The following is a 22,677-nucleotide window of genomic DNA, read 5'->3' as shown; positions in this document are numbered from 1 at the left end:
TGATCATAATAAAAACCCACTTTTTAGTAAACTGCGAACTGCGAACTATGAAAACTTTTTTCTCCAACCATGCCCTTAAGACGATAGCCATTGGGTTCGTCTCATCTCGCTAGCAGAGAAACACTCAGTATCCAGCGCGCCTTCATCTATACATCAAATGAGGCATTCACGGATCGGAGCTCGAGTCTCTTCGTAACTCTCAAAACCTATTGAAGTCCAGCAACTCCTCAATATCCAAACCGCTGGAATCGGGTATTACGGAGTCGCACACGTTTGGGTTGAGGAGCGTTTCTCCGAGGCCTGGCTCGTCTAATAGAGGCCAAGTTCCAAAGCAGAGATCCGAAAAGTCGTGTCGATCCCCTTGGACCAATGGTCGAGAATATCTGTTCGAAACGTCTCCCAGTGACAGCTGAGGTGGCTGTAGAATATCGCCCGGGTGCTGGTAGATCGGGACCGGAAGGGGATTCAGCATTGAGTCGTGAAATTGAGAGGCGTTGGCAACAGGATTTCCAGCCGTGAGCACAGTACTGTCCAGAGAAGAATTGGGCGTTGGTTGACATTGCGGTGGCCGTGTGTTGCTGTCTTGACTATTGCTTTGGCTTGTGGAGGAAGAGGCTTGGCGCGACGAGGCTGCATTTAAGTCGCGGCTGGAACGCCATGCTTCAAATAGCTGCTCGAATCCGGTTTGGCATATCCTCACCAACTGTTGTCTTCTCTCGATTTCAGGGACTCCGCCACTCAGCGCTTGATCTAGTGTAGCAGGTCCATGTTGGAAGCAGTACTCCCGGAACCCACTGATTTCCTCGCATAGCTTGGAGTCAAGATATGCCGTCTCAGGCCGCTGGGCTCCTGGGAATAGTATATCCCAAACCGAGAACCATTGCTCTTGCTCCGAAACTTTCCAGTCTGACTTCCGCGATAGGCGTCGATGTTGTTGATGGGTAATTCCATCTAGCACCACAGAAGGATCATGAACGCAAACTTCTCCTGTTGTATGTGTAACATGTCCTCGATGAGATTCCTCGTCCTCGAATGTGGCAAAACAACACTCGCAGTAGAATTCGGGAGTATGTTTCCTTGCCAAATGTTGCTTGACGTCTCGTATCCTCCTCAGGATCTTGGAGAAACAACCACGATGCTTGCCAGAATTCCGTTTCCAGTATGGGCACGCGAACCGGGGTTGCGGTTTTGTGTCTCGAGACGAGTTCGTTCTTTTGGAAGCTGGTGGCATATCTTCATTTTCGGAACCCTCTTCGTCATTTTGTCCGCGCTGCCTCTTGCGACGCGTTTTCAGGGGAAGGGTTGTGGAAAGAAGCTCGGTACCAGGATTGAAATTTCCCGGTGTCGACCCAGACGATGTTTCACTCTGGCCTAGTCTGTTCCTTGCTTCGGACGTTTCCCGGAACCCCGAAAGCAGAGTCTGAACAACGGAATCCAGGATTGAAAAGTTTTCATCATTTCTGTCCAAAGGCCCAACATCTTCCAAAGAATCCGAGTCTGAGAAGAGATCGGATTCGAAAGAGGCACCTGTTGAATCGGTAGCAAGTCTTGAAACGGACCCACTGGTGCTGATAGACCTAGTATTGGACTCGCCGGGACTGTTCTCGTGCTCCCTGTGATAGAGACCACAATCTGTGATGACACCTTCTTTTGTAGAAGAACGTGACAACTTGGAATTGACTGGAAGCCTGTCGAGATTCTCACACCAGTCAACAATGTGACGGTATTCATTCAGATCATTGATTTCCGTGATGCGTAGCCTGTAAGTCGAGATATGCCTCATACAGCAGGAACAGGATTGGCCATCTGAGCGACAGACATGCCAAAGGAGGACATTGCTAGTCCATTTGAGCACCTCTAGTTTCTGTCCAGATGTTGAGAAGATGAAGCCATTCTGAGTCATCTTGACGATTGAGGCCAGGATGTTTCTGTCAATTTCAAGTCCAAAATAATCATCTGGGCGTCGAGCTGTCGGGAAACCCACGACAGATGAGGGATTTCCGACGAGTCGTGTCAGGCAATGCGTGTTTGCTAGATTAGGTTCCACCAGATTCTCTTGAATTTCGATATCAAAAGTGAGGAATTCACCCACTGAAGAGACCAGACTCGAGTAGCAGTCAAATGGATTCTCGTCGACCCATGGCGTGCAATGACTGAGATGATCCTGACTGGTAGGGGACAGCGCAGCAGCGAGCCAAGACAACTGCTCACCACAATCCGCAAGTGAATGAGCTGGCCCCAGGACTGTAACAAACAATTCATCTCCTCTAATTCGTGCACCAACTTGAGACTTGTCTGGTAGATTGACTGGAAGCTGTTAGCCGTGGTATGTTAGAATCTCATGTTTCAGGCCCTTACCTGAATATTCAATTCCACGACTGCCGTCAACCACCTGCTGAAGCACCTCGAGAAGACCGACACCACTGGAGGGCCATGTCTGGTTCATGTAATTCATGATCGTAGCTGATTGGAACGACCCCGGAGGTCCAGTGACTGATACAGCATGGAATAAAGGGTATTCCGTCGCGACACCGAGCCTCGCCCGCTCTTGCTCGAGCCGGAGTTCCAATGGCTTCCATTGAAGCCTAAAAGCTACCCCTGACGATGGAGCAGGTCTCCGTTTGCTGATCGAACCTGTGGTAAGTCTACACAAGATCGTTGCTCGTATTTCTTCAACAACAGCACGAGCCTCAACCTTGCCCCGGTCAATCAGGTGTTCCTTGCGGACTGCGGCAATGAACCATTGATACGCGGTGCTACCGAGAATGGCCTCGCTGTATGCAGACATTTCGACTTGGAAAATGTCATCATCCTCCACATCTTTGACGCCCTCAAAAAGGGCCTCTTTATCCTTAATCCTGTCGCATTCTTCGGCTCGCTCGTTCCACATACTCATTTTATCGAGGAGAGACATGCCTTGGGCACCATGTTTTGGAGTCTCGGCAACATCCTCGTCTCCGCCGCGCACTAGCAAATCCACATGATCGGCGAACTCTCTAGTTGTTTATTAGAGCTGGTTAGCTGACTTGGGAACAAGGACTCACCGATGTCGCTTGTGTAGGAAATACATAATACTTCGATTCAGAGGGGATGATGACTCGTGACCAAGCTTAATGGCGAAAGCTTTGATGAGCTCCGGAAGCATATGAAACACAGTCGGCCAAGTTTTGATGTCAATACATTCCCGGAATCTCGAATGAAGATCATTCGACAATTCAGATATGTATTGATGGGCGAGGTGGGGAGTAACGGTAGTTGCTGCCGAGTATGTGGTCACGTTATCGTCTGGGTCGTCTTTACCCACAATGTTCTCATTTCGTATCTGTGGGTGTTCAACGTTGGCAGGATGATTCGGGTAGGGAGCAGATCCATAGCCGGAATCAGTGCAAGGAACTCCAGTCTTGGCAATACCTTGGTCTCGCAAGTTCAGTGGAGCATACTCTTTATCCTAGGGAGAGGCGATGAGCAAGTTAGCAATGTAAAAGACATAAACAAAGACTGAATCTGGAGTTTGAGAGAACCAACCGCATTGAGTGACCAGAATTGATGTGGTACCAACTCAGCCAGTATTTCCGGATCCAACTCATTGGATGTTTCCCAGCCGGCCCAGCCCGGGTATACGTCGACCTGTAAAGCTTCCGGTGGCAACACCACGGGTATCTCCGTGTACCATAATTCAAGATCATCCACACGAGGTCGAGGACCGCCTCCCTTATCGCTGCGTACATCGTTATTGTTCTTGTCCTGTCTGCGAGACGCCCGTGGATCAAAATGTACACGACGTAGATGTGCAGCCGCATTGTAATCCGCATCGTATTGCGTTCCAGTACTACAAGCCTGACAATTCGACAGAGGGTTGACAGCCTGGACCTTGGAGACAAGGCCGACTGTTGCAGGGTCGCGGCAGACAAACTTCTTCACTGTTCTCCCATGCATCTTGATTTTATGTTGTTGAAGCTTCCCATCGTCTTCGAAGCCCTCTGGGTGTTCATTGCACAGATGGCAGAACACTATTGGGAGGCCAGGCCGCACGTAGGGCTGCTGTACGTGCTGCCCCTGAGGTCTCGATGAAATTGGTGCTGACATTTTCTGAGCAGCCTGAGCACTGCATTCCACAGTTGCAGCAGTAGAGCTCGTGGCAGATGTCCCGAAGTTTCTAGCTTCAATTAGATTAGGTTCAAACATGAAGGTGATGTCTTCATGGAACTTTGGCGTTGAAAAATCAAGCTCAAGATCATCAAAATCATAGAATTCTTCGTGACTCTTGTCTTGATACCCTAGCAAAGAAAGGTCCATACTATCACCACAGAGTGGTTGATACATTGGTGGAGAGGCGGAGTATGTAAAAGGGAGATATCTGCCGGTATCCAAGCTGGCGCTTCGAGTCTCGTTGGCGGCGGTTTGGTACGGTGCGTGGGTACTCGAGTCACCACTCGAGGTACGGACGGGGAATCGGTGGCGTTGTGAGTTATCCGAAGGTATCGAATAGGTGCTCTTGGAGGTGTACGATGGTGTCGTCTGGTTGTTCTGCCAGGAAGGGATACCCGGTGTAGCGTCGGGGATGAAGAGCGGAGGGAGGTCCGGCATGCCTTGCGGTTGCGGATAGAGTCCGGGAATGAAGCTTTCCGTTGTTATTTGTAGGTCCTCGGCATTATCATAGAGCGTGCTGTGTCGCGTTAGCCTTGGGGCTGTCATAAATGGAAAATATTCCTCTAATCACAACGAGATCAACATACTGTCCTTGTACGTGACGATCGAGCAAGTCCTTACGAAAGAAGGTCTTGCTACAGGTAGGAATGTGACAACGGAGATCGGGCGCTGCATGGCTCAGTTGATGTCGACTACACCCAGTTATTTAGAGGCTTTATAGTATGTTTAGGGAGTCAAACAAACCGTAAGTGCTCTGCTCGGGTAAAGGTCTGCGGCGGTGGTTATCAGGAGGCGTGTTGATAACGACCGGGAAAGAGGCGTCATACCTTGGGGCATTGGTCGCAGGTGTGAACAGGGATACCCCTCTTCACCTTGCTAATCTTCCTGGTGATGGGGACTAGTTTGACCTGTGGCTCGGATTCGCCCATGTTTGTCGGGAAGGGCCTTGTGGGAGACCTGGCTGCTCCAGCCTGGCTGTCAGTTCGCGGGATGTCCAGCGTGGGTGAGTTTATAAACGGTTGTTGACCACCAGGCTCCCGGTCCTCCTCTGCCGATAGGTGATTGCTTTCCATCTTGGAGCTTCGTCAAACGTTGTCAAGTTCAAAATTGAAGAGAGAGGCTGTGATCTGACGCCAAATGTTGGGGTTAGGTGAAAACAGGCTGTGCTGCGGCTGAACGAACAGCACACTGGTGCTTTTATCGTTCATTGGCCAGCTTTTGCCTCCTTCAACGGACATGCAAGGCGACAGGCACCCAATCAGAGCCAAGAACACCGACGTGACGGATTCGTGTGTTCATTTCACGTCGCCGCGCGAGCATTGAACAGTGTCCATCAGCGAAAGACATGCTGTCTACAAACCAAGACAGTATTCCGGGGGCTGTGATCAATTCCTAACGCTCTCTATATGCCAATGCTCTGTGGTATGACTCCAACACCACATTGACGTCGAGATGGTCGTTGTAACAGCTCCTTGGCACCCCACTGTGGCTGCATGAATGAGCTTCTAGGCTACACCAGGGTATTAAAGAGCACATCTCGCACCAAACTTCTACTGTAATCCCATGTTTGATTAGAACCTTAGATCTTTAAGCCAGTGCCTTAACTCATTCCAACTCTTCCCATTACCTCAGCGGTCATCAAGATACAGACCACCTAGTTCAAATGAGTATTCCAGTCAGACCTGTTCGTCACCCGTTTGAAAGTTCAAGGCTTAAAAATCATCATTACAATATAACTAATGACACTCACGAAAGTTGCGAAAAGCCGCGCGCTTGAAACTTTCTCAGGAGATGAAAGGGCGAGCCGAGGAACATCTCATAACTAGGTAGCTCACGTTGCTTTTATCCTACTCATGCAAGTACAGACCCCAGCAAATCCCTGTTGTTGATTGCTCTGGCCATTGAGTTTGGTGCTAGACTAAAAAATTGGAGGAGAGCCCATCTACCGTCTAGCTTAGGCGCCACCAACGGCGGTCCCGGACTTCCGCTTCTTACCGTCCATGATCTGCAACAAACAATACGACAATTGTCGGTCCGACAAACGTTTTTGCGAGCCCCATGACCCCAGGAATGGCTCCATCTTATCGGCCCGCTCCAGAAAAGAACCTAGATTTCCCCGCTTGCCCCAACTTTAACCCACCTTTCTTCCATAGTGAGCCTGGCCAAGACGTCATCTCTCCAGGTTTAAGTAACACCATATGTGGAGATGACCCAGTCTTGTTGGTTCTGAGAGAGAAAGATCAATGCTGTCGGAACTGATGCCATTGGGAAAGATGATGCTTACAAGAGCTAGCTTCATCAGCCCTGTGATGCATATATAGCGGGTTGATGACCCGGACTAGAGCTAGAATTGAAAACAACCTGCAGTTGCTTCTTCCCCACTGCCATCATGAAGAGCTCCATCCTATCAACCATCATTAGCCTTGTCCATCTAAGTGGGCTGTCCTATGCCCGGGACTCATCCTCCTGCCCTTCAGCTACAAGCAGCGGCGTTGATGTTCCGACAGGTACGCCTGTTATTGGTGATTACAATGGCGCCTACCGTCCCCAGGTTCACTTCTCCCCTCCGCAACATTTCATGAATGACCCCAATGGCATGTTCCGCGACAGCAATGGCACTTGGCATCTGTACTACCAGTATAACCCAAAAGGTATTGTCGCAGGAAACCAGCACTGGGGTCATGCGACCTCGGAGGACTTGTATCACTGGACAAATCAGCCCATTGCTCTGTTTCCGCCGGAAGACGACGTCTACATCTTCTCCGGGAGTGCCGTTGTTGATGTGAACAACACGTCCGGGTTCTTCCCAGACCAGGACAATGGTGTTGTTGCAATCTATGTAAGTCACGGATCTGCGAGTGAATGTCGACGGAGATGGAGGTTGCTGACGTGAGAAGACTCTGTCATCTCCTGTCAAGCAGACTCAAGCCATCGCCTACTCGCGAGATGGAGGATACACCTTTACACCTTACAAGAAAAACCCCGTGATCGACAGCACCTCGCCGCAGTTCCGTGACCCGAAAGTCATCCGCTACGGAGACTCATGGGTCATGGTCGTCGCCTACCCTCATGACTTTGCCGTAGGCATCTTCACATCGCCAGATCTCAAGGAATGGACTGCCAAGAGCAACTTTTCACACCATGGACTTCTCGGTCTGCAGTACGAGTGTCCCAACATGATCCGCATCCCACACATTGACGAGGATGGCAAGAAGCAGGACGACATGTGGCTCATGGCTATCAGTATCAACCCTGGGGCGCCGCTCGGAGGCTCCATCACCGAATACTACCCAGGCACCTTCAACGGCACCCACTTTGAGGCCGTCGATGCGGCTGCTCGTATTTCTGACTTTGGCAAAGACAATTACGCGGGACAGTGGTTCTACGGCCTTGCTGAAGATGAAAAGCCCGTGTCAATTGCTTGGGCGTCCAACTGGCAATACACTGGCGTGGTTCCCACCGGCAACGAAGGCTGGCGAAGCGCCATGAGTCTTCCTCGCGAGAACTACCTAACCAAGTCGCAACGTGTTGGTTGGAAATTAGTCTCACAGCCCTATGACCTGAGCCCCATAATGGGATCCGAGCTTGCTTCCAACGACAGCTTCAGTAACGGCACCCTTAGCGTCGATTACTCGAATGTCGAGTCCCAAGCGCTCTACTGGGAGGCCAATGTGACTGGAATCCCAGACAGTGGCGTTCCGTCAACGGCAACTATGAACTTTACTTTCCTAAGCCCCATGACGGGCGAGTACATCAACGGCGGATACTACCTCGGCGGTGATAATCCCTTCTTCATCAACCGCGGCGGTGCGCGGGGCTTCGATAACGTCTTCTTCACGGACAAGATGTCGACCAGCAGCCTGCCGACGAGCCGTGGCTCGTGGAGTTTCAGCGGCGTGATTGATCGATCAATTCTTGAGGTTTTTCTCAACGGAGGCGTGGACAGCGTGACGAACACTTTTTTCACGACGCAGCCGTTAACGCACATGGTGATCAGCACGGCTGACGTACCGGAGGGCGTCAAGGTCAGCGTGAAGGTCCATGCTCTAAAGAGTGCGTGGAGTGGTATGAAGAATAAGGATGATGGGCTTGTGTATGGTAATCAGACTGTCAGTTAAGGAGGGCAAAGTACTTGTTAGATAACATATCAAATTTAGTGCTAGTGTATGCAAAATTGATAAATGCATTTACAATTATACCATAATTTCAAAGAATTGAAGATAATTGAGAGACAAGTTGAAGGATATGCAATTAACTCAACATTCAACTATGTTGAAAAAATGAAGTACTACTAGAGTGATATACTGGGATCACATGTGCCACTAACCTTATTGATAATGCGCGTGGTATCACAGTCATTAGATGTTGGTATAGCCAAATGGATTGATGTGACATTGAGTTTGCTATTATGTGTTGTCGAGTGCAATAACTATCTACCCGCAAAAAGCCAGCCGAGCTTAAACTCACGTGGAGAACTCCATGCAATGACTTATGCTAACTTGATCGAATCCCCCATAGAATTTTCAATCCTTTGCACACTAAACAAGGGGGCTGTTAGCATGATCCAGCGCGTGGGGCTAGGGCTGGGGGATACTCACGGATTTGTCAATGACGTTGGCTGAGGCCTAAAAGTAACACATTAACAAAAACCAATTACTAGTAACCTGCTCAGTATAGGGAACTTACGTAGCAATAGCAATAATTGCTGCTCTTGTCCTAGATTCAACAATCACTTAATTCAACTCCTACAACCTGTAACAGAGCAAGACTTACCTGAGGGTTGCTACAACATCTTGGATACGATGTTGAAGAGCATATGGATCTGCACACAGCGTTGGTTTTGCACTAATTTCTAGTATCAGTATGAAATCCAAAATGACAACTCAGCCGAGGGCTAATGAGGCGAATTGTGGCGGTGCTTGCTGGCATTTGTACAGAACAGACTTACCTTTACTTTCTGAAGCCCTGATCCAAGGTCCGCCGCCATTCCCAGGCCACAGACACCAAGGACAAAAGCGATTGAAAGCTTCATGTTGGTACGGTTCGGTTGTAGGGGTAAGTAAAGTCGGTTGTGTAGTTGATGAGAAGATGTCGAATGGCTCACCCTCTACTGGCAGGGAGCGAAGATTAAATATGTTCAACCCTGGGATGGACTTTCATAATTGGCAACATAATTGAACTGTTCAATTGGGTATGTCTCGGAGGTTTGGCGGCCACTATATTATTGAGCTGATATGGAATCAGACTCTGATTGGTCACAACATTTGTATTGGCCAAGTGTGTATGTTAAATTACTTACTTATTCGCATACTTACACTACGGAGTGTCCCGGCGATCCTCGGCCACGATCGTTTCCTTTCCCACGACACAGTATATTAGAACCTAAACTGGCTATCATCCAATAAATCAAATGTCTCGGCGTCTGTTTCAGCCACCCGAAGTGACTAACAAGGATACGCGAGATGAGCTTACATATTAATCCGCGCATTTGCTTTTGTGGGTGAATCATTTGGCATGGTGAGATAGATGAAAGCTTTGTATTAAATAATATACTTCATATAATTGACGCAATACCCTATACCGGGAAACAGTATTCGAGGCAAAAGATTTGCTGCGCATCCGAAATAAGTCCGCGTGGCTTCTTTCTCTTTAAGCCTCGCATCTGATTTCGTGATGAATTATCCATATATCGTCAAACGTGTTGAAAGAACACACAAAAGCTGATAGAATATACAACTCTCGCTGTTGGAAAGGTCTCCTACATTTGATCCTAGACCGATTTGATTCCTACATCCTTCTCTAGTAGCAATAGCCTCGGCGCTTGGTTAATGTATGTGCCATGGTCGTCTAAAACCTTTCCACCACATGATCCAATCGGGGATCGTGATTTTCAATACGCGAAACACAATGTCTTACAGCCACAACTGTAACCATAATGTCTCACAGCCACAACTGTAGCCATAATGCCCCATGGCCAGAACTGTAGCTTCTGGGATGAACTAGCATTACCACCATCCGCGATCGCCTCATTCTGAAACGGGAAAATTCGGCCAATATATCAGCCACATTCGACTAAACAAGCCGAGCTGAGCTTCCTTGTAAAACACAATCAAATTAAGTAATAGCCATTCACCGGATTAATTTAAAACACGGCGGTTAATTTTCTGGTAAAAGAAACATGTATGACTCAAAATTTCGACTGGTAGATCCGGAGACTTGTATTACTTGTTAACCCTGTTTGCACATTTGGTCTTTGTTTGCCTTGCCTTTCTTAGTATATCGGCCCGTCCACCTCCCCATCCGGGCCGATAGACGCCTTCGTCAATTTCCTTCTCTTCTTCTTTCCTTTTTGGAGGTGAGGGGCGTTTGGATGACTTGAGCACAACTACCGAGTCAGATGATGCTTGTTGTACCCACGCATGTATCTTTTAATACAAGCCTGCGGCTCAAGAGTGTCTGAAAATGACACTTTAATTGCTTGTGAGTCCAAAGTAGACCGTCACTTGTTGATTTACATTACTATGCTGCCGGAGAAGTTTATTCTTGATCAGCGACCCAGACTCAAGGTAGTAAACCTAACTTATAGATTACCGGCGGGTTGACTACTGAGTATGGATCAGATAATTGGTCTTGTATCAATAGCCAGTGCACCTTCTATTCGGCCTGTGGTTGGGTATTTTAGGCTGAGCGATCACCGAAATGAAAGCCAGGCATATGCTAAATTTAGGTTCAGAGTTCTGGCTAGTCCAAGATGGCGAGGAGAAGCTTGGTAAGCCGAGACACAGCCGCAATCATCCGAGAGTACTCCCGTGCCGTGTGAGATTCTTGTTTTTGGTTGGGAGGTTCCATTTACTTTTCGGGTCAGCTTTTTACTTTTGCCAATGACTTATATTACATCAAGACAATACCGCAGAATCTCCGTGAATCTAGGCCCATTAGTGCGAACAGCTCAACGAAAACTCACCAGCTAATTGGACAACCAACAATATTTCCGAGATGATCTGCTGTATTCTAGGCTTTCTCTGTGACTCTAATGCGACCGAACTCGCCGAAACTTTACCGTAGTGACTTACCAGATGTTGATCGTTATCATTTCTTGCGCAAGCCTGACTTTGACCGCTGGTCACCATACTTCATTCACCGAGATGTTATCAAGAGAGGCTCAAAATAGCGCCGAAGTGGCGTCAAGGCGCTTATACCATCCATCTAGAATACGTATTGGGCTATGGCTGAATGAAGTGTGAAGGAAAACACAACGAAGGGTATAAAGTCCAACATCGAACCATCCCAAACAGACCCAATCCAAATCACTCTTGCCAACGAAACTCGCCTACTCAAAGAATCACCTCCACCAGCATGTTCTCTATATCGAGCATGGCACACACTCGTTTCTTCTTTGCCCTCCTGCTATGCATTCTTTCGGTACAGGGAGTCAAAGCCGTGAAGTACTGCTTTTGCGAAGCCAGCCCTGACTTCTATTACCTAGGAATTGAGGAGCAGTGCAAGCAACTTGGGTAAGTAATTCAAACTGAAGCCATCACAGGAAAATCCATACTAATAGCGAAAGTGGTAATTGGGGTCCTGTCAACTGTGATCTTGGTAGCTCCGATGTCTGCAAATTCAGTGGAGACGGCACCGTAGATGAGGCCGCTACGAAGCCTCTGGATGAGTGGTGTAACGAGCCCCCATTTAACTCTTGATATCGGAGAGCGCTGACAGATTTAGGCCAAAGCAAAGACCGAACGGGAACTGATCTGACCGGCAAGGTGGTTGCGGGTGGCAAGCTTGTCTGCACAGATACGAAGCCAGGTAACTGCCCTTTGATGCCAACTTTGTGAACTTGACACTTACAGAAGTTAGATTGGGTCGAGGATTCCTGCCCTGAATTAGGAGAGGAGGGATTTGAAGCCGACGAAGCTGTCCCACCTATGGATTTAGGAGATGAAGCCGAAACTGGAGACGATTCTGCTGAGGCTGGAGATGATTCTGCCGATGCTGCGGATGAGCAACAAACCACGCAGCGTCTGACCCGACGCGCCGCCAGTGGTGCTTCCGACTTCCTACTGTATTCTCCCAACCCCGAGAATGAGAATTTGGTCAAGACGTTCAAGAAGGTCGAAACCAAGAAATATCCCGACGGTAGCCGAGAGAACTTCTACCAAATCACTGAACTTCGTCTCACCGGGTATGAGTGGAAGCTGGTCAGATCTTACGACAACAAGGAGGGGGCGGTCAATTACACCGAGGCCGTTGAGCTGACCTATGGGTATGAAACAACGTCCGGCTTCGACGTCAAGGCAGAACTCAAAGTCAACTTCGGATATTCCGGGTTCGGTGCTTCATTTGGGTTGGACGCCAGCTTGTCCAGCTCATACTTCTCTACCAAGAAGGAACAAGGGACATCCAAGCGAACGGACTCATTCTTCGTTCCAATGGGGACTGCCTTTTACCTCTATCAAAAGGTCTATAAATGGGAGTCCACGGTCTCTTTCCGACTCGTTTCCACGGGTCCGCCGTTTGAAAGAAATGGCAAAGACGTACGAGGCTCCTGGACAGTTTCGACAGAGATTGATGAACCTCTTACGACAACATTGGAGTTTGACGTGCTTGCGAACGAAAAGGTTGTCAAGCGTGACGAGCTCTCTGGATCGGGGACTTTCAAGGTTGCCGATAAGTTCAGTATCAAGAAGCCCCTGTATTCTTTGGGCAAGTCGTTGAGCCAAGACGACTGGTCTGACTTTGTCAGGGACAATGTCAACGGGCTGGGTTTCAAGCTCTAAGTGGTCCGGACAGCGGCAACGTGTACCCAGATTCCGAATTCTTTACGGAATACCGCATGGGTCGGCTGAGGAAGGGATGCTAGTTGGATGAGTCCGATGAATTCGGAGGAAGGGCGCTCAGGGAGGTTTTATCCGGCTAGGTGGAGCAAGGACGACTCGACCTTGACTCGACCTACACGGTTCCTCCTTAATTTATTTTTGAGAGGGTGCAAAGTAATTAGTGTTTGGTAAATAGTGTAAATTAATGGACAAATATATTTGGAACATGGCTGAGAAAGTTGTTGGATTCGTCAAGTGCTTCATCAAGCTATCGGGACCTATTTACCTTTCAAGTTTCTTGTAAAAGAGAGTCTGAGAAAACTACGTTTATTTTTAGATTTCGCCAATCTTTACATGGATTTTGTGAACCTGTTGATCCCATCCGCTAGCAAAAAGCCGGGACGGTACATTCTGAAGATTTGCTGTATTGTAGCCTTAATGAGTAAGGGCGGGAGGTTTTCAGAGAAGAGCATATTGTAAAACATGAGAAGTTTTTATCAACGCTAAACTAACATTTCAGAAAAAGCTTTAAGATCTAGAAATGACTTTAATTCTAGCGCCGTGGACTCGCTTACCTGTGGTCATCATCCCTGGGTGAGAGCTATGGGGGTGGCGGAGGTTGTCGGGAGGAATTGAGGAGACAGCCGGATAGGATGAGGTAAGAACCTGAGTGTCTCGGACGGAAAAAGGAACCCGAAGAAGGCTGAAGTAGAAGGACATGGTGGGTAGCGGCTAACGTCAGTATTGACGCAATTGATACTTATCTGCCAACAGATATTAACATGCCAGCTGTTATTAATATACCAGCTGTTATTAATATACCAGCTGTTATTAATAGCGCCAATCTCGTCGCCGGCGCAAAGAGCGCGAGTGGGTAAAATGCCAGGACCAGGCCTGCGGTTGCGGCCGACAATGAAGCCGCAATCTCAGTTGTTGCATGAAATCGGAAAGCCGACGAGGCGAATGCCGGACATTTGCTGCGGGGAATCGGAAGCCGCCACTGATCCTTCCAGCCGATGTCTTGCATGCCGGCCTGGCAATATGCGTTCTGTCGCTCTTCGTTGGCTGGGCGAGCATCTTGATACGCGAGCTGACGCGGGTTGTATGGATCTGCCGGGATGTCCTCTTCGGATGCTGTGACCCGCTGTGCTTTGGACTGCGGGGCTTGATTTGCCAGCACATCAAATGTGGAGGTTGGCCGGTGTAGGTGCTGCTGTCTTTTCGTTTGTTCCAGGGATCAGGGAGTGACGTTGATCGCGTTGTTCAAGCTATCTGCGACGTTTCGGAGGATGTCGGCCTTAGCCTTCAGCTCAGAAGACGCAATATGCGAGTAAGGCTTTGACAGTGACCTATATAAGACCTTCTCTACAGCCCTTAAAGTCCATAGAACTCATCACTACAATTTCATCCATTCTCAGAACTCAACAATCAACACACTCAGCAACCACTCTTCACCCTTCCACCAAAAACCAACCTTCAACATGTCTGCTCCCAGCGCGTAAGTCGACCCCTGCCACTGCTCTCCGCGTCTAAAACTCCAATTGTTGCGACTTGAAATTGCATAAATCATTCGCCTGGCCAATCTAACACTTCGCAGCCTTGCCAACACCTCCTACGACTCCGACGAGGGTCGCAACCAGCGACAGTTCGTTGTCCCTCTGCCCACTGCCACCGGTCTCAGCCGCCCTGCTGGTAAGTTATTCGGCAACGATTCCATCATCTCAAGCAACCTCTCACAACTTTCCAGGCCAGCTCATTCGCGGTGCCACCGACGACGAGGGCAAGCAGAAGTCCGCTGCCCTCCTTGTCGGCATCAAGCTGGACCTCGAGGCTGAGGTCCACCTGACTGCCCGCGTCAAGGGTGACATCTGTGTCGGTCTCTACTAGACCGTCTAGTCTGTAAAAAGCATGATGAGATTTTAAAATCTAAATGGGAAATTGATGGTCGCCCCGTTGATGCCTACGGCTCAATAAGGACAGCATCTGGAATGATAGATGGACTCTTCGGTGGATGGATATTGGAACTGTACTTGTTTGGGATTTCCTTCGTTGATAGGTCTATAAGATGTGAAATTAGGCAGGAAGCATGAATCTACTTTGCAGTTCCACCATTGCGCAACGATCATTATTACCGAGTAGTTGGCGTCGATCGACTCATAGGATACAGACGAGCATTTTGACCTGCACTCCACGATTTGCTGATGCTTGGTCAAGAGTACGAGCTGAAAAACCCTGCCGGCTTAGTCCGTTACACTGTCCCTCCCTTCTCCATTCAGTCTCATCCAAGCAGAAGAAAATACCAGACCGATTGCAATTCCTATCATGGCTAGCAGTCAGCAAACGCAACGAATCTCAAGGGCAGTTAGACATACCAAGTAAGATCATAGTAACGACATGAACCGTTCTGAAGAGTTCTGTTCCCTTTGACCCGTGGCTTCCGTCTGCATACTGATCCTCATTCTCCGTTGCATCATCGCAAGGTTGGACTTCGGATCCAACCTGGTTTGCGCTGTGCTCGCTCTTGTCCTCCAGTGACTTGAGGGCGGCGCCGTCTGCTTGACTTGCCTCATCCCCTTTTCGATCTATCAAGTCCAAAACACGTTCCTTATTCTTCAACTCCATCGTCTCGACCCAATCTCGAAACGAATAAACCTGATCGCCTTCAGAGTGCCTGCTATGAAAGCCCGCTTGGTGCATTTCCTGGAAAGTGTGTAATGGCATTCGTTCAAATACCTCCTTCTCGTAGCTGGCTCTGATTGTTGCATCCTTGGATCGCAGTTCCCAGCGGGTCTCCCCCTGGTCTCCAGTCTTGATAGTAAAAGTAGAAGAAGTATCAACCCCGCACTCCATAAACTGTTCAATGGCCTTGGAGCACCGTCTGGGGTCTGCGAAGGTCGATGCTTGGTACCTCTGCCAGACTGTCAGTTGGTCTCCGTCGATGGACTGTGGTTGATTCAAGAAAAAAATTGGCCCAAAGTTAGTGGGAATATCTTTCGTAAAGAATCCACTCTCAAAAGAATGTTCCCAAAACCGACGATTAGGGTTGCGGTAGGGATGAATCAACATGCAATGGGCGACCAAGGCGTGCTTGAAGGGGCTATCAACGGCAGTTGGATCATTCCGAATTTTCCATTCGGTGTATTCTTCGACGCCACAGAACGCAGCAACGCAGAGAGTGCTGTAAACAAAATGTCGTCTTTGAAACCCTGGGTTCAAGGGAAGAGTGTATCCTACTGATATCGAAACATTCAGTGCCGATAATACACAGATTTTACGACCTGGACCTGGGTGTTCAAAGCCGGAATCTTCGATCCAGGAGCTCATGCACTCCAGAAAGTGGTAGGGTGGCTTGTCGACCTTCCTCACCAGTCTTTTTGTAACCAAGCCTGCGCAAATACTCCGGCTTCTTTCGTCTGAGTCGCTGGTGAACTGGACCTGTGCAAAGATGAGGTGGGATAAGGCGTCCATAGAATTAAAGCCCTTCAACAATTTCCCCATGCCTAGTTTGGCAGATTCTTCTTGAAACATTTCTGGGACAGATCGGTGAGCGTATCCAAGGATTCCCCAATCATGTTTCGAATCGTCGTGCTCATGACATTCAATGAGTCCTCCGCAGGCACCGCGAAGCTGCCGAAGAGTCTTTGCTTTTGTCCGGCCTCCGTCTTTCTTGAAGGCTAGAAAGTTCTTTCGCATGGAGAATTCTTTGTCTTTGTGGTACTCATCTAGGAACGAGAATGCGAGCAAGGTCAAGTATACCATACGGGTCGGATAGTCCACATCCCATTCCCCGGAGCTTTTGGCTGTGTCCAGCAAAGCCACAACTTCGTAAGTTTTTCTCCTGCTTTCATCATCTAAGCGGTGCAGTATATGCACAAAGAGCTCTTTTAGGCCTAAAGGGAGAGTTTCAAGGTGGTGTTCCAAGTCCTCGTCACTTTTCCCGTCTGCGTGCTTGTCCCGAATGATTCTAACCACAAGGCTAGTCCAGAAGAATATACCTTCTGCTTTCTCTGGAATGATTTTTGCTAGCCGAAGCCTTAGTTCGTTGTTCTGGAGACATTGAAGTCGGCCCAATACAAAGTCTCGCATGTCGAACTGCGTTAGCTGGTGCAGTTGAAGACTTGGGTGTTCCGAGTACGCAGTCATGAAGACATTCTCCTCCCTGCTTGAGAGACAAAGTTTCAGGTTACCCTCGGAAGCGTCAGAGAAATCGCCAAGGAACTTAACGAGGTCCTGGTAGTCTGCGTGGTTGGTATTTTCATGTTCATCCAAACCATCAATGAAGTAGCAGAAACGGTGTTTTTCGTAGAGCCGTTTGTCGCGCATGACTCTCCCAAGTGCTTCTTTGATCAAATCAGGCGAGATATTGATATTAGACTCTGTTTGCCATGCAGTCTGTGATACCCCGTCCCACGTGTCAGGCATCGCTTCAGGTATCAGATCACGACGTTGCTCGAGGAGATCATGGAGGAGGGAGCGACTCAGGCCCTTTATAGACTTTTGCAAGTCTAAGCCGGGTCTCCAAAAGAAAAAATTGGCAATGACGAGTTGTTTATCTCCTGTCAAGTATCTGTCAGCTACTAGTTGTCGGTTCAAAATGTTACCAAAATCTTAGTTCAACGAGCAGAAAAATTATCTTACCAGCCCATTTCTTGGCTTCAACCCTCGTACGCAGGTGAGAGGAGAGAAACTTCATTAGTGTTGACTTTCCCGATCCCAACTTGCCACGAATATGGAAGATGGCGCCGGGTGAGGCGAGCCAGCCAAGGAACTTCTCCCTGGACTCCCGTTGCATGTCCAATTTGCGTTGCTCTCCAACCTATGAACATTCGTCAGCTTCCATATGATGGATTCTGGTATTCTTTTACTCTTCAACCATACCTCGGGACGAGCCTTATTGCTGTCGTCTAACAGTCTACCACCTTCCTCGAAAATCCAGTTGAAGGTGTCCGGATGAGGCTGCTCAACCTGGTCGAATCGATTGCCCCCTGTGTCAAATTGCAGACCGTGCAGAATTCGATCCTCCCGAAACTTGTGTAGGGCTTCTTCATCCAGGCCCATGAGGCGCTGGAATTGCGCACTTGCTTTCTGATCCAAGACTTCAGTATGAACTCCCTCACGCAATAGTCCTATGCTCGTCTGCAGCTGGTCAAATTTAGCCGCATCTTTCTGCACCAAGGAGAGAATCTGTTCAAAGAATTTTGTAGACTCTTGCCTTTACATAGCAGGTCAGCCTATAGTTAGAAGATGACTGAAGGAAATGGACTTACCTAAAGAGCTCCACGAGGCTCAATGTCAACCGACCACGACAATCCCTTAATTCCTTGTCAAGTGCTTCGAGATCGTCCTGCTTGCGCATGACCTTCGCTGCCACAATAAGTGTTGAGATGAAATGAGACTTTCTTGGCTTGATGCTCTCCAAGATTTTCAGCATTTTCTTGGATAGCACCTGGCATTCCCTAGCGACCTTGCATAGAGACTCTTGCTCTGGTGAAACTCGAATATCATCCAGTGGCTTCATCCTTGCGGCGGCAAACTCGAGCTCATCGCTGATAGTCCTTCGGGATCTGTTCTCCTTCGTGCTACTATCCTGGGAATTGCGGATTTCGTTGGCTTTCTGGAGCACTTTGACACCGACGTCGATAAATGTGAGGATGGACGACGCCAGGCCAATGGCAGTAACAGGGTCCATGGTGATTGTGGAAGGTTTCTCGTGGGGCACCGTCGTATCGAGATATTCCTAGCTACTTCATTGTTGTGCGTTAGATGATGGCCATTTCTGGTTCGTGAAGAAGCATTCGAGTGATCTGAGAGGTGAATTAAGTGAGGGGAAGAGAGAAAGGTTGGAATCTACAGGTGAGAAAACTTGTCACGCCACTTTTGGCTTAGGGTTGCCTCTTGTGGGCTGCCCGATGCTCAAACCTGCAGCAACATAAGGCGTACCAGTTTCCAGACCGCCAGCCGTCGATTTAAAAGAAGTGATTCTTGAACACGATCCAATCGATCAGAAGCCTCCGGAAGTGTTCCTTATCGAACCGTTTGATGAAGCCATTCGCCATTGCTTGTTCTCGGGGGTCGTGTAGATCGAGGTTTATGGATTCCGTGAGAGTTGCCTGCCCTGGAGCTGTTGGGGGCTGCGAAGAAGGCACGACCTAGTGACTCTTGCCAAGGGTGCGTTGGACACGGCTGAAGCAGTCGCTCAAGCAGCTCTAGCAGCCGCTGCCTGGCTCGCTGAGCGCCTTTGCAATACGAACGCGTGGAACTGAAAGCGAGTCTGAGGGCCATCACGCATGGAGAGGCTTTCTCAATCAGGGGTGTGGGAAAGGTCTTGGGTCAGCACTTCAGCTTCTCTGGTACATGGAGTCCGAAAGACATGCTGAGTTTCGTCATCGGGCTGTGTGATAAGCTATGGGACGATTTCATTCACGAAGCTGGAAGACTTTTTGAGGAACACAAGAGTGTCAGAAAGCCTGTTATTGAAAGTGGGAACGCGTCCGAGAAGAACAAGTCTCACGTCACAGCGGTGCCGCTTCAGATTGACCGATGAGAATGGCATTCATGTTATTGGGGCACTCTGCCAAAAGAAGTGGACAAAGTAGCATAGAAAACACTATCTCATTCGATGACTATATAAAGAGCTTCAGTGAACACTGACTCTATCAAGGTACATGAAGCTGAAGGTTTTGTAGTTCTGCCACTTTAACTGCCTTGTCCCAAACCGGGCTGTAATCAGAAGTATGGTTAGCGTCCATACGTGTGGAACACCTCCAACGGCTGCGTGGACTTTTGAACCTATAGAGATGGCAACACTGTTGATCTATTGGTGGTTTTGTTTTGGAGAGGGGGTGGTTCAACTGTTGAGCCTCTAGTCCTTCCTCCAGGTGTCTTGCTACTAGGGCCTCTAAACCCTCGATAGAGATGGTAAACGTGGAAGCATTGGGTTTCAAAAACGCTTAAATTGTGGAAAATATTATCTATTTTTTTTTATTATCTTTGTGCCAGAAACTTGCTCCTCTCAATAGATTGGGCAACCCTATAAATTATTACTCTAAATGAACACCTCCGGTCACCGGCGTTGACCCTCTCTCTGTAGCATCGGCATTCCTGGATATACTTCCCAGGAGGATGTCGCTTACATGATCGTCACCATTCTTGGTATCCACTATGTCACTGAAATTCGTCAGCCGGTGTTCTCCCCATCAGGGCTGTGACACCACACTTACTAGTCTCCAAGTTGGAACCCCTCCACAAGATTATCATCCAGGCGCTTCAGTCGTCTATACCCCATAGGGCTATCTCCAAACCGAATGAATTGTATCATGATACTCGGTGGGAAGATCTTATTCTCCATGAGCTTTCTGGCATATCCCGCAATCACTCGGCCGATATGATCGTCGTTTGTCTCCCAAATCCCGTCCGTCAACACGTAGATGCTGATAGGGTTGCTGCTAGGCCCGAGGGTCGTCCAAATATGGTTAAGAATGCTCGAGAGACAATGTCCCATAGGACATTGCCCATCAGCGAACTTGTGCCTCTTGATGATGCTTTCAACATCGGTACTAGTCTTGCACTGATGATGATTGAACACATTCGAGGCGAAGTAAAGCTCCATATTGTTAGGATCCGCTCGCTTGATGCAGTAGCTGATGACCCTGGCAGTCTGCGCCACCTTGACCTTGTGTGATTCCATGGACGTAAAGTCGTCAATAAGTAATACCTTCCACCAGAACGCAAGTCAGTCAAAAAAACAGACGGTGGAATATGAGCCTAGGAAGCAAGTACATACCTGCTCGCGACCTTTTACCGCTGTGATCTGCGACAGTGCTTGGGACATCCCACGCACCTTCATCAACTCTGATTGCTTGCTGCTCGCCTTGAAGGGATATATTTTCTGCTTCTTATCCAATAACATAATATAGACATCTCCGCAAGTTGTCTTTTGTAGATTAGACCTCAGTGTAAGACTTTGTCTTGGCTCTTGGGTGATATCTCCACCAAGGATGGGGTCGGGACCTCCATGACTTTGGGCTTTATCTAATTCAGTAAAAATTGTGATTAAATGGCATTGAGCTAGGCTCTTCACATTCCTTCCTCAAATGTGGCTCATCTTAACGTTGATTTCTGCGGCAGCAACTTGCCTACCTTGAGGCTTACTTTGAGGCTGCAGAACGCCTGGAACATAAGGGGCTCGTCATGACCAAGTCTAAGCCCCGAGCTGGTTGAAATTATGGCTATACGTCAATTTAGACAAGCTAAAAAATATTGATCTTGATCATCGTGCAGCATTGGGTTTTTGAAAATGCTTTAATTCTGAAGAAAAATGTATTATTTTGACTCCGTAGAAGCAACTTGATGGAATAAACCGCCCTCAACTTACGACTTGTTAGACTAAGTCGGCTGCTTGAAAACCACCAAGATACTATCATGGTCTTTCAGCCCCATCAAGCAATGGCGTCTGATTACTATAAAGGGATTACAGAGATGACAGTTCACTGTCTATAAACCTCGGCCAAGTTGCTCCGGGACTATGGTCAACAATTCTTTGCCGCAAACTCCCCGGGTAGCGTTTTCCATAGCCATGGACTCCACCTTGACTAGGGTCTTTAGTATGTGTCCCCAAATGCGGCACACGCAATGCTCGCTCATTCTTAACAAGACGCTCGTCAATCAACGGCTCCTTCTTGTACACGTCCAGTCCGACAGCAGCGATATGGCCATTCTCCAGTGCAACAGCCATGTCCCCTTCATCAATGACTGCACCCCGGGCCGTGTTGATGATAACCACGCCGGGCATCACCTTTGAGATTTCCGCAGCACCGATCAAATGCGTCGTGGCGGCTGAGAGTGGAACGTGCAAGGAAATGATGTCGCTGATTTGAAGCAGCTGATCGAACGAGACGTAGGGGTATCCGCCAGCGAGCTCATCTAACAACCTGCTTGGTGAACTCTCGCCCAATGCTGCCCATGCCGAGAATACCAAACATCCTGCCCTTTTACTTCCGGATTAGGAAGGTTCTTTTATATATATGTTCATGTGTGTTGATACCTGAGTATGACGAAGGTACTCTCTGTCCACTTATGAATAAACTGACGCAGGAAGTTCTCTTTAAGTTCGGTTTATAAGGGTTCTCTGTGACTGGAGACCGCAGCGAACGGCTGTCATAAATATCGTCATCGCTGTCATTATATCCATCTTCTTCAGTGTGACGTCTCCTCCCAGCAATCGTTGTCTTCTTCGCCATGATCGTAGACCGTTTAAAGGATATATTAAATAAATACAGTCTGAAAGAACGTAAATGGTGTGATGATGCTGACAGATACACGGGAGTTTAATGGCAGTAGGTATGGCCTGCTTGACTAGATCGCGTTTACAGTCTCTCTCCGTCGTGAACTCTTGATTTACCAGTATCTTAAAAAGATTTAGCCTACTGAATCGAAGCTTACCGCTCTTTCAAAGGACTATACTAGCGACAGTACCAAGCGTGTGGATTACGTTGTTTAAATTAATTTTAATTAAATTGCGAACCAAACCCGCCATCCAAGTTGGTCGGTGGTTGGAGGCGCGGCATACCTTTCCCTTCTTTACTCTCCCCCAAGTTGCATTTAAAGCACCAAGTGTATGAGGGACACGTAACCACCAAGCAAAAGAATAACAGCATTTAGCAATCCTATAATGACGAAACAAAGGTATTTTTCTTGACGTGAGAGGACT

At 48.3% G+C, this 22,677-nt stretch overlaps 8 protein-coding genes across 8 annotated transcripts; 3 read left to right on the top strand and 5 right to left on the bottom strand.

The window, feature by feature from the left end:
• Positions 1 to 199: 199 nt before the first annotated feature.
• On the bottom strand, positions 200 to 5,222 carry BGZ61DRAFT_587335 (uncharacterized protein; the record flags this gene model as incomplete). Its single annotated transcript, XM_046256482.1, has 7 exons — positions 200 to 2,307; positions 2,359 to 2,996; positions 3,045 to 3,448; positions 3,526 to 4,666; positions 4,737 to 4,841; positions 4,894 to 4,919; positions 4,977 to 5,222. 7 exons carry the CDS (start codon positions 5,220 to 5,222, stop codon positions 200 to 202), a joined length of 4,668 nt encoding a protein of 1,555 aa, XP_046106296.1.
• A 1,316-nt stretch (positions 5,223 to 6,538) lies between these two features.
• BGZ61DRAFT_349638 (glycosyl hydrolase) lies at positions 6,539 to 8,267 on the top strand (the record flags this gene model as incomplete). Its single annotated transcript, XM_046240162.1, has 2 exons — positions 6,539 to 6,988; positions 7,047 to 8,267. The coding sequence occupies 2 exons, from the start codon at positions 6,539 to 6,541 to the stop codon at positions 8,265 to 8,267; spliced, it is 1,671 nt and encodes a 556-aa protein (XP_046106295.1).
• Positions 8,268 to 8,514: 247 nt separating this feature from the next.
• On the bottom strand, positions 8,515 to 9,263 carry BGZ61DRAFT_449333 (uncharacterized protein). The gene is made up of 5 exons (XM_046245597.1): positions 9,098 to 9,263; positions 8,923 to 8,994; positions 8,836 to 8,865; positions 8,748 to 8,774; positions 8,515 to 8,687 (listed from the first exon to the last, which is right to left on the bottom strand). The coding sequence occupies exons 1-5, from the start codon at positions 9,179 to 9,181 to the stop codon at positions 8,673 to 8,675; spliced, it is 228 nt and encodes a 75-aa protein (XP_046106294.1). The 5' UTR covers positions 9,182 to 9,263; the 3' UTR covers positions 8,515 to 8,672.
• Positions 9,264 to 11,523: 2,260 nt separating this feature from the next.
• BGZ61DRAFT_493029 (uncharacterized protein) lies at positions 11,524 to 12,929 on the top strand (the record flags this gene model as incomplete). The annotated part of the gene is made up of 4 exons (XM_046250599.1): positions 11,524 to 11,663; positions 11,717 to 11,823; positions 11,875 to 11,958; positions 12,010 to 12,929. The coding sequence occupies 4 exons, from the start codon at positions 11,524 to 11,526 to the stop codon at positions 12,927 to 12,929; spliced, it is 1,251 nt and encodes a 416-aa protein (XP_046106293.1).
• Positions 12,930 to 14,449: 1,520 nt separating this feature from the next.
• BGZ61DRAFT_531236 (uncharacterized protein) lies at positions 14,450 to 14,855 on the top strand (the record flags this gene model as incomplete). The annotated part of the gene is made up of 3 exons (XM_046253679.1): positions 14,450 to 14,466; positions 14,566 to 14,660; positions 14,716 to 14,855. The coding sequence occupies 3 exons, from the start codon at positions 14,450 to 14,452 to the stop codon at positions 14,853 to 14,855; spliced, it is 252 nt and encodes an 83-aa protein (XP_046106292.1).
• A 353-nt stretch (positions 14,856 to 15,208) lies between these two features.
• On the bottom strand, positions 15,209 to 18,773 carry BGZ61DRAFT_587332 (uncharacterized protein; the record flags this gene model as incomplete). The annotated part of the gene is made up of 5 exons (XM_046256481.1): positions 18,236 to 18,773; positions 17,847 to 18,180; positions 17,607 to 17,784; positions 15,341 to 17,524; positions 15,209 to 15,285 (listed from the first exon to the last, which is right to left on the bottom strand). The coding sequence occupies exons 1-5, from the start codon at positions 18,655 to 18,657 to the stop codon at positions 15,209 to 15,211; spliced, it is 3,195 nt and encodes a 1,064-aa protein (XP_046106291.1). The 5' UTR covers positions 18,658 to 18,773.
• A 1,235-nt stretch (positions 18,774 to 20,008) lies between these two features.
• On the bottom strand, positions 20,009 to 20,877 carry BGZ61DRAFT_476683 (uncharacterized protein; the record flags this gene model as incomplete). Its single annotated transcript, XM_046248823.1, has 3 exons — positions 20,009 to 20,135; positions 20,189 to 20,682; positions 20,752 to 20,877. The coding sequence occupies 3 exons, from the start codon at positions 20,875 to 20,877 to the stop codon at positions 20,009 to 20,011; spliced, it is 747 nt and encodes a 248-aa protein (XP_046106290.1).
• Positions 20,878 to 21,438: 561 nt separating this feature from the next.
• On the bottom strand, positions 21,439 to 22,207 carry BGZ61DRAFT_476682 (D-isomer specific 2-hydroxyacid dehydrogenase; the record flags this gene model as incomplete). Its single annotated transcript, XM_046248822.1, has 2 exons — positions 21,439 to 21,923; positions 22,012 to 22,207. The coding sequence occupies 2 exons, from the start codon at positions 22,205 to 22,207 to the stop codon at positions 21,439 to 21,441; spliced, it is 681 nt and encodes a 226-aa protein (XP_046106289.1).
• Positions 22,208 to 22,677: the final 470 nt, after the last annotated feature.

The sequence above is a fragment of the Ilyonectria robusta genome (genome assembly GCF_021365365.1).
Source record: "Ilyonectria robusta strain PMI_751 chromosome Unknown BGZ61scaffold_7, whole genome shotgun sequence".
Classification (NCBI taxonomy): domain Eukaryota; kingdom Fungi; phylum Ascomycota; class Sordariomycetes; order Hypocreales; family Nectriaceae; genus Ilyonectria; species Ilyonectria robusta.
The sequence above is the reverse complement of the archived record's forward strand: the minus strand, read 5'-3'. Positions and strand labels throughout refer to the sequence as shown.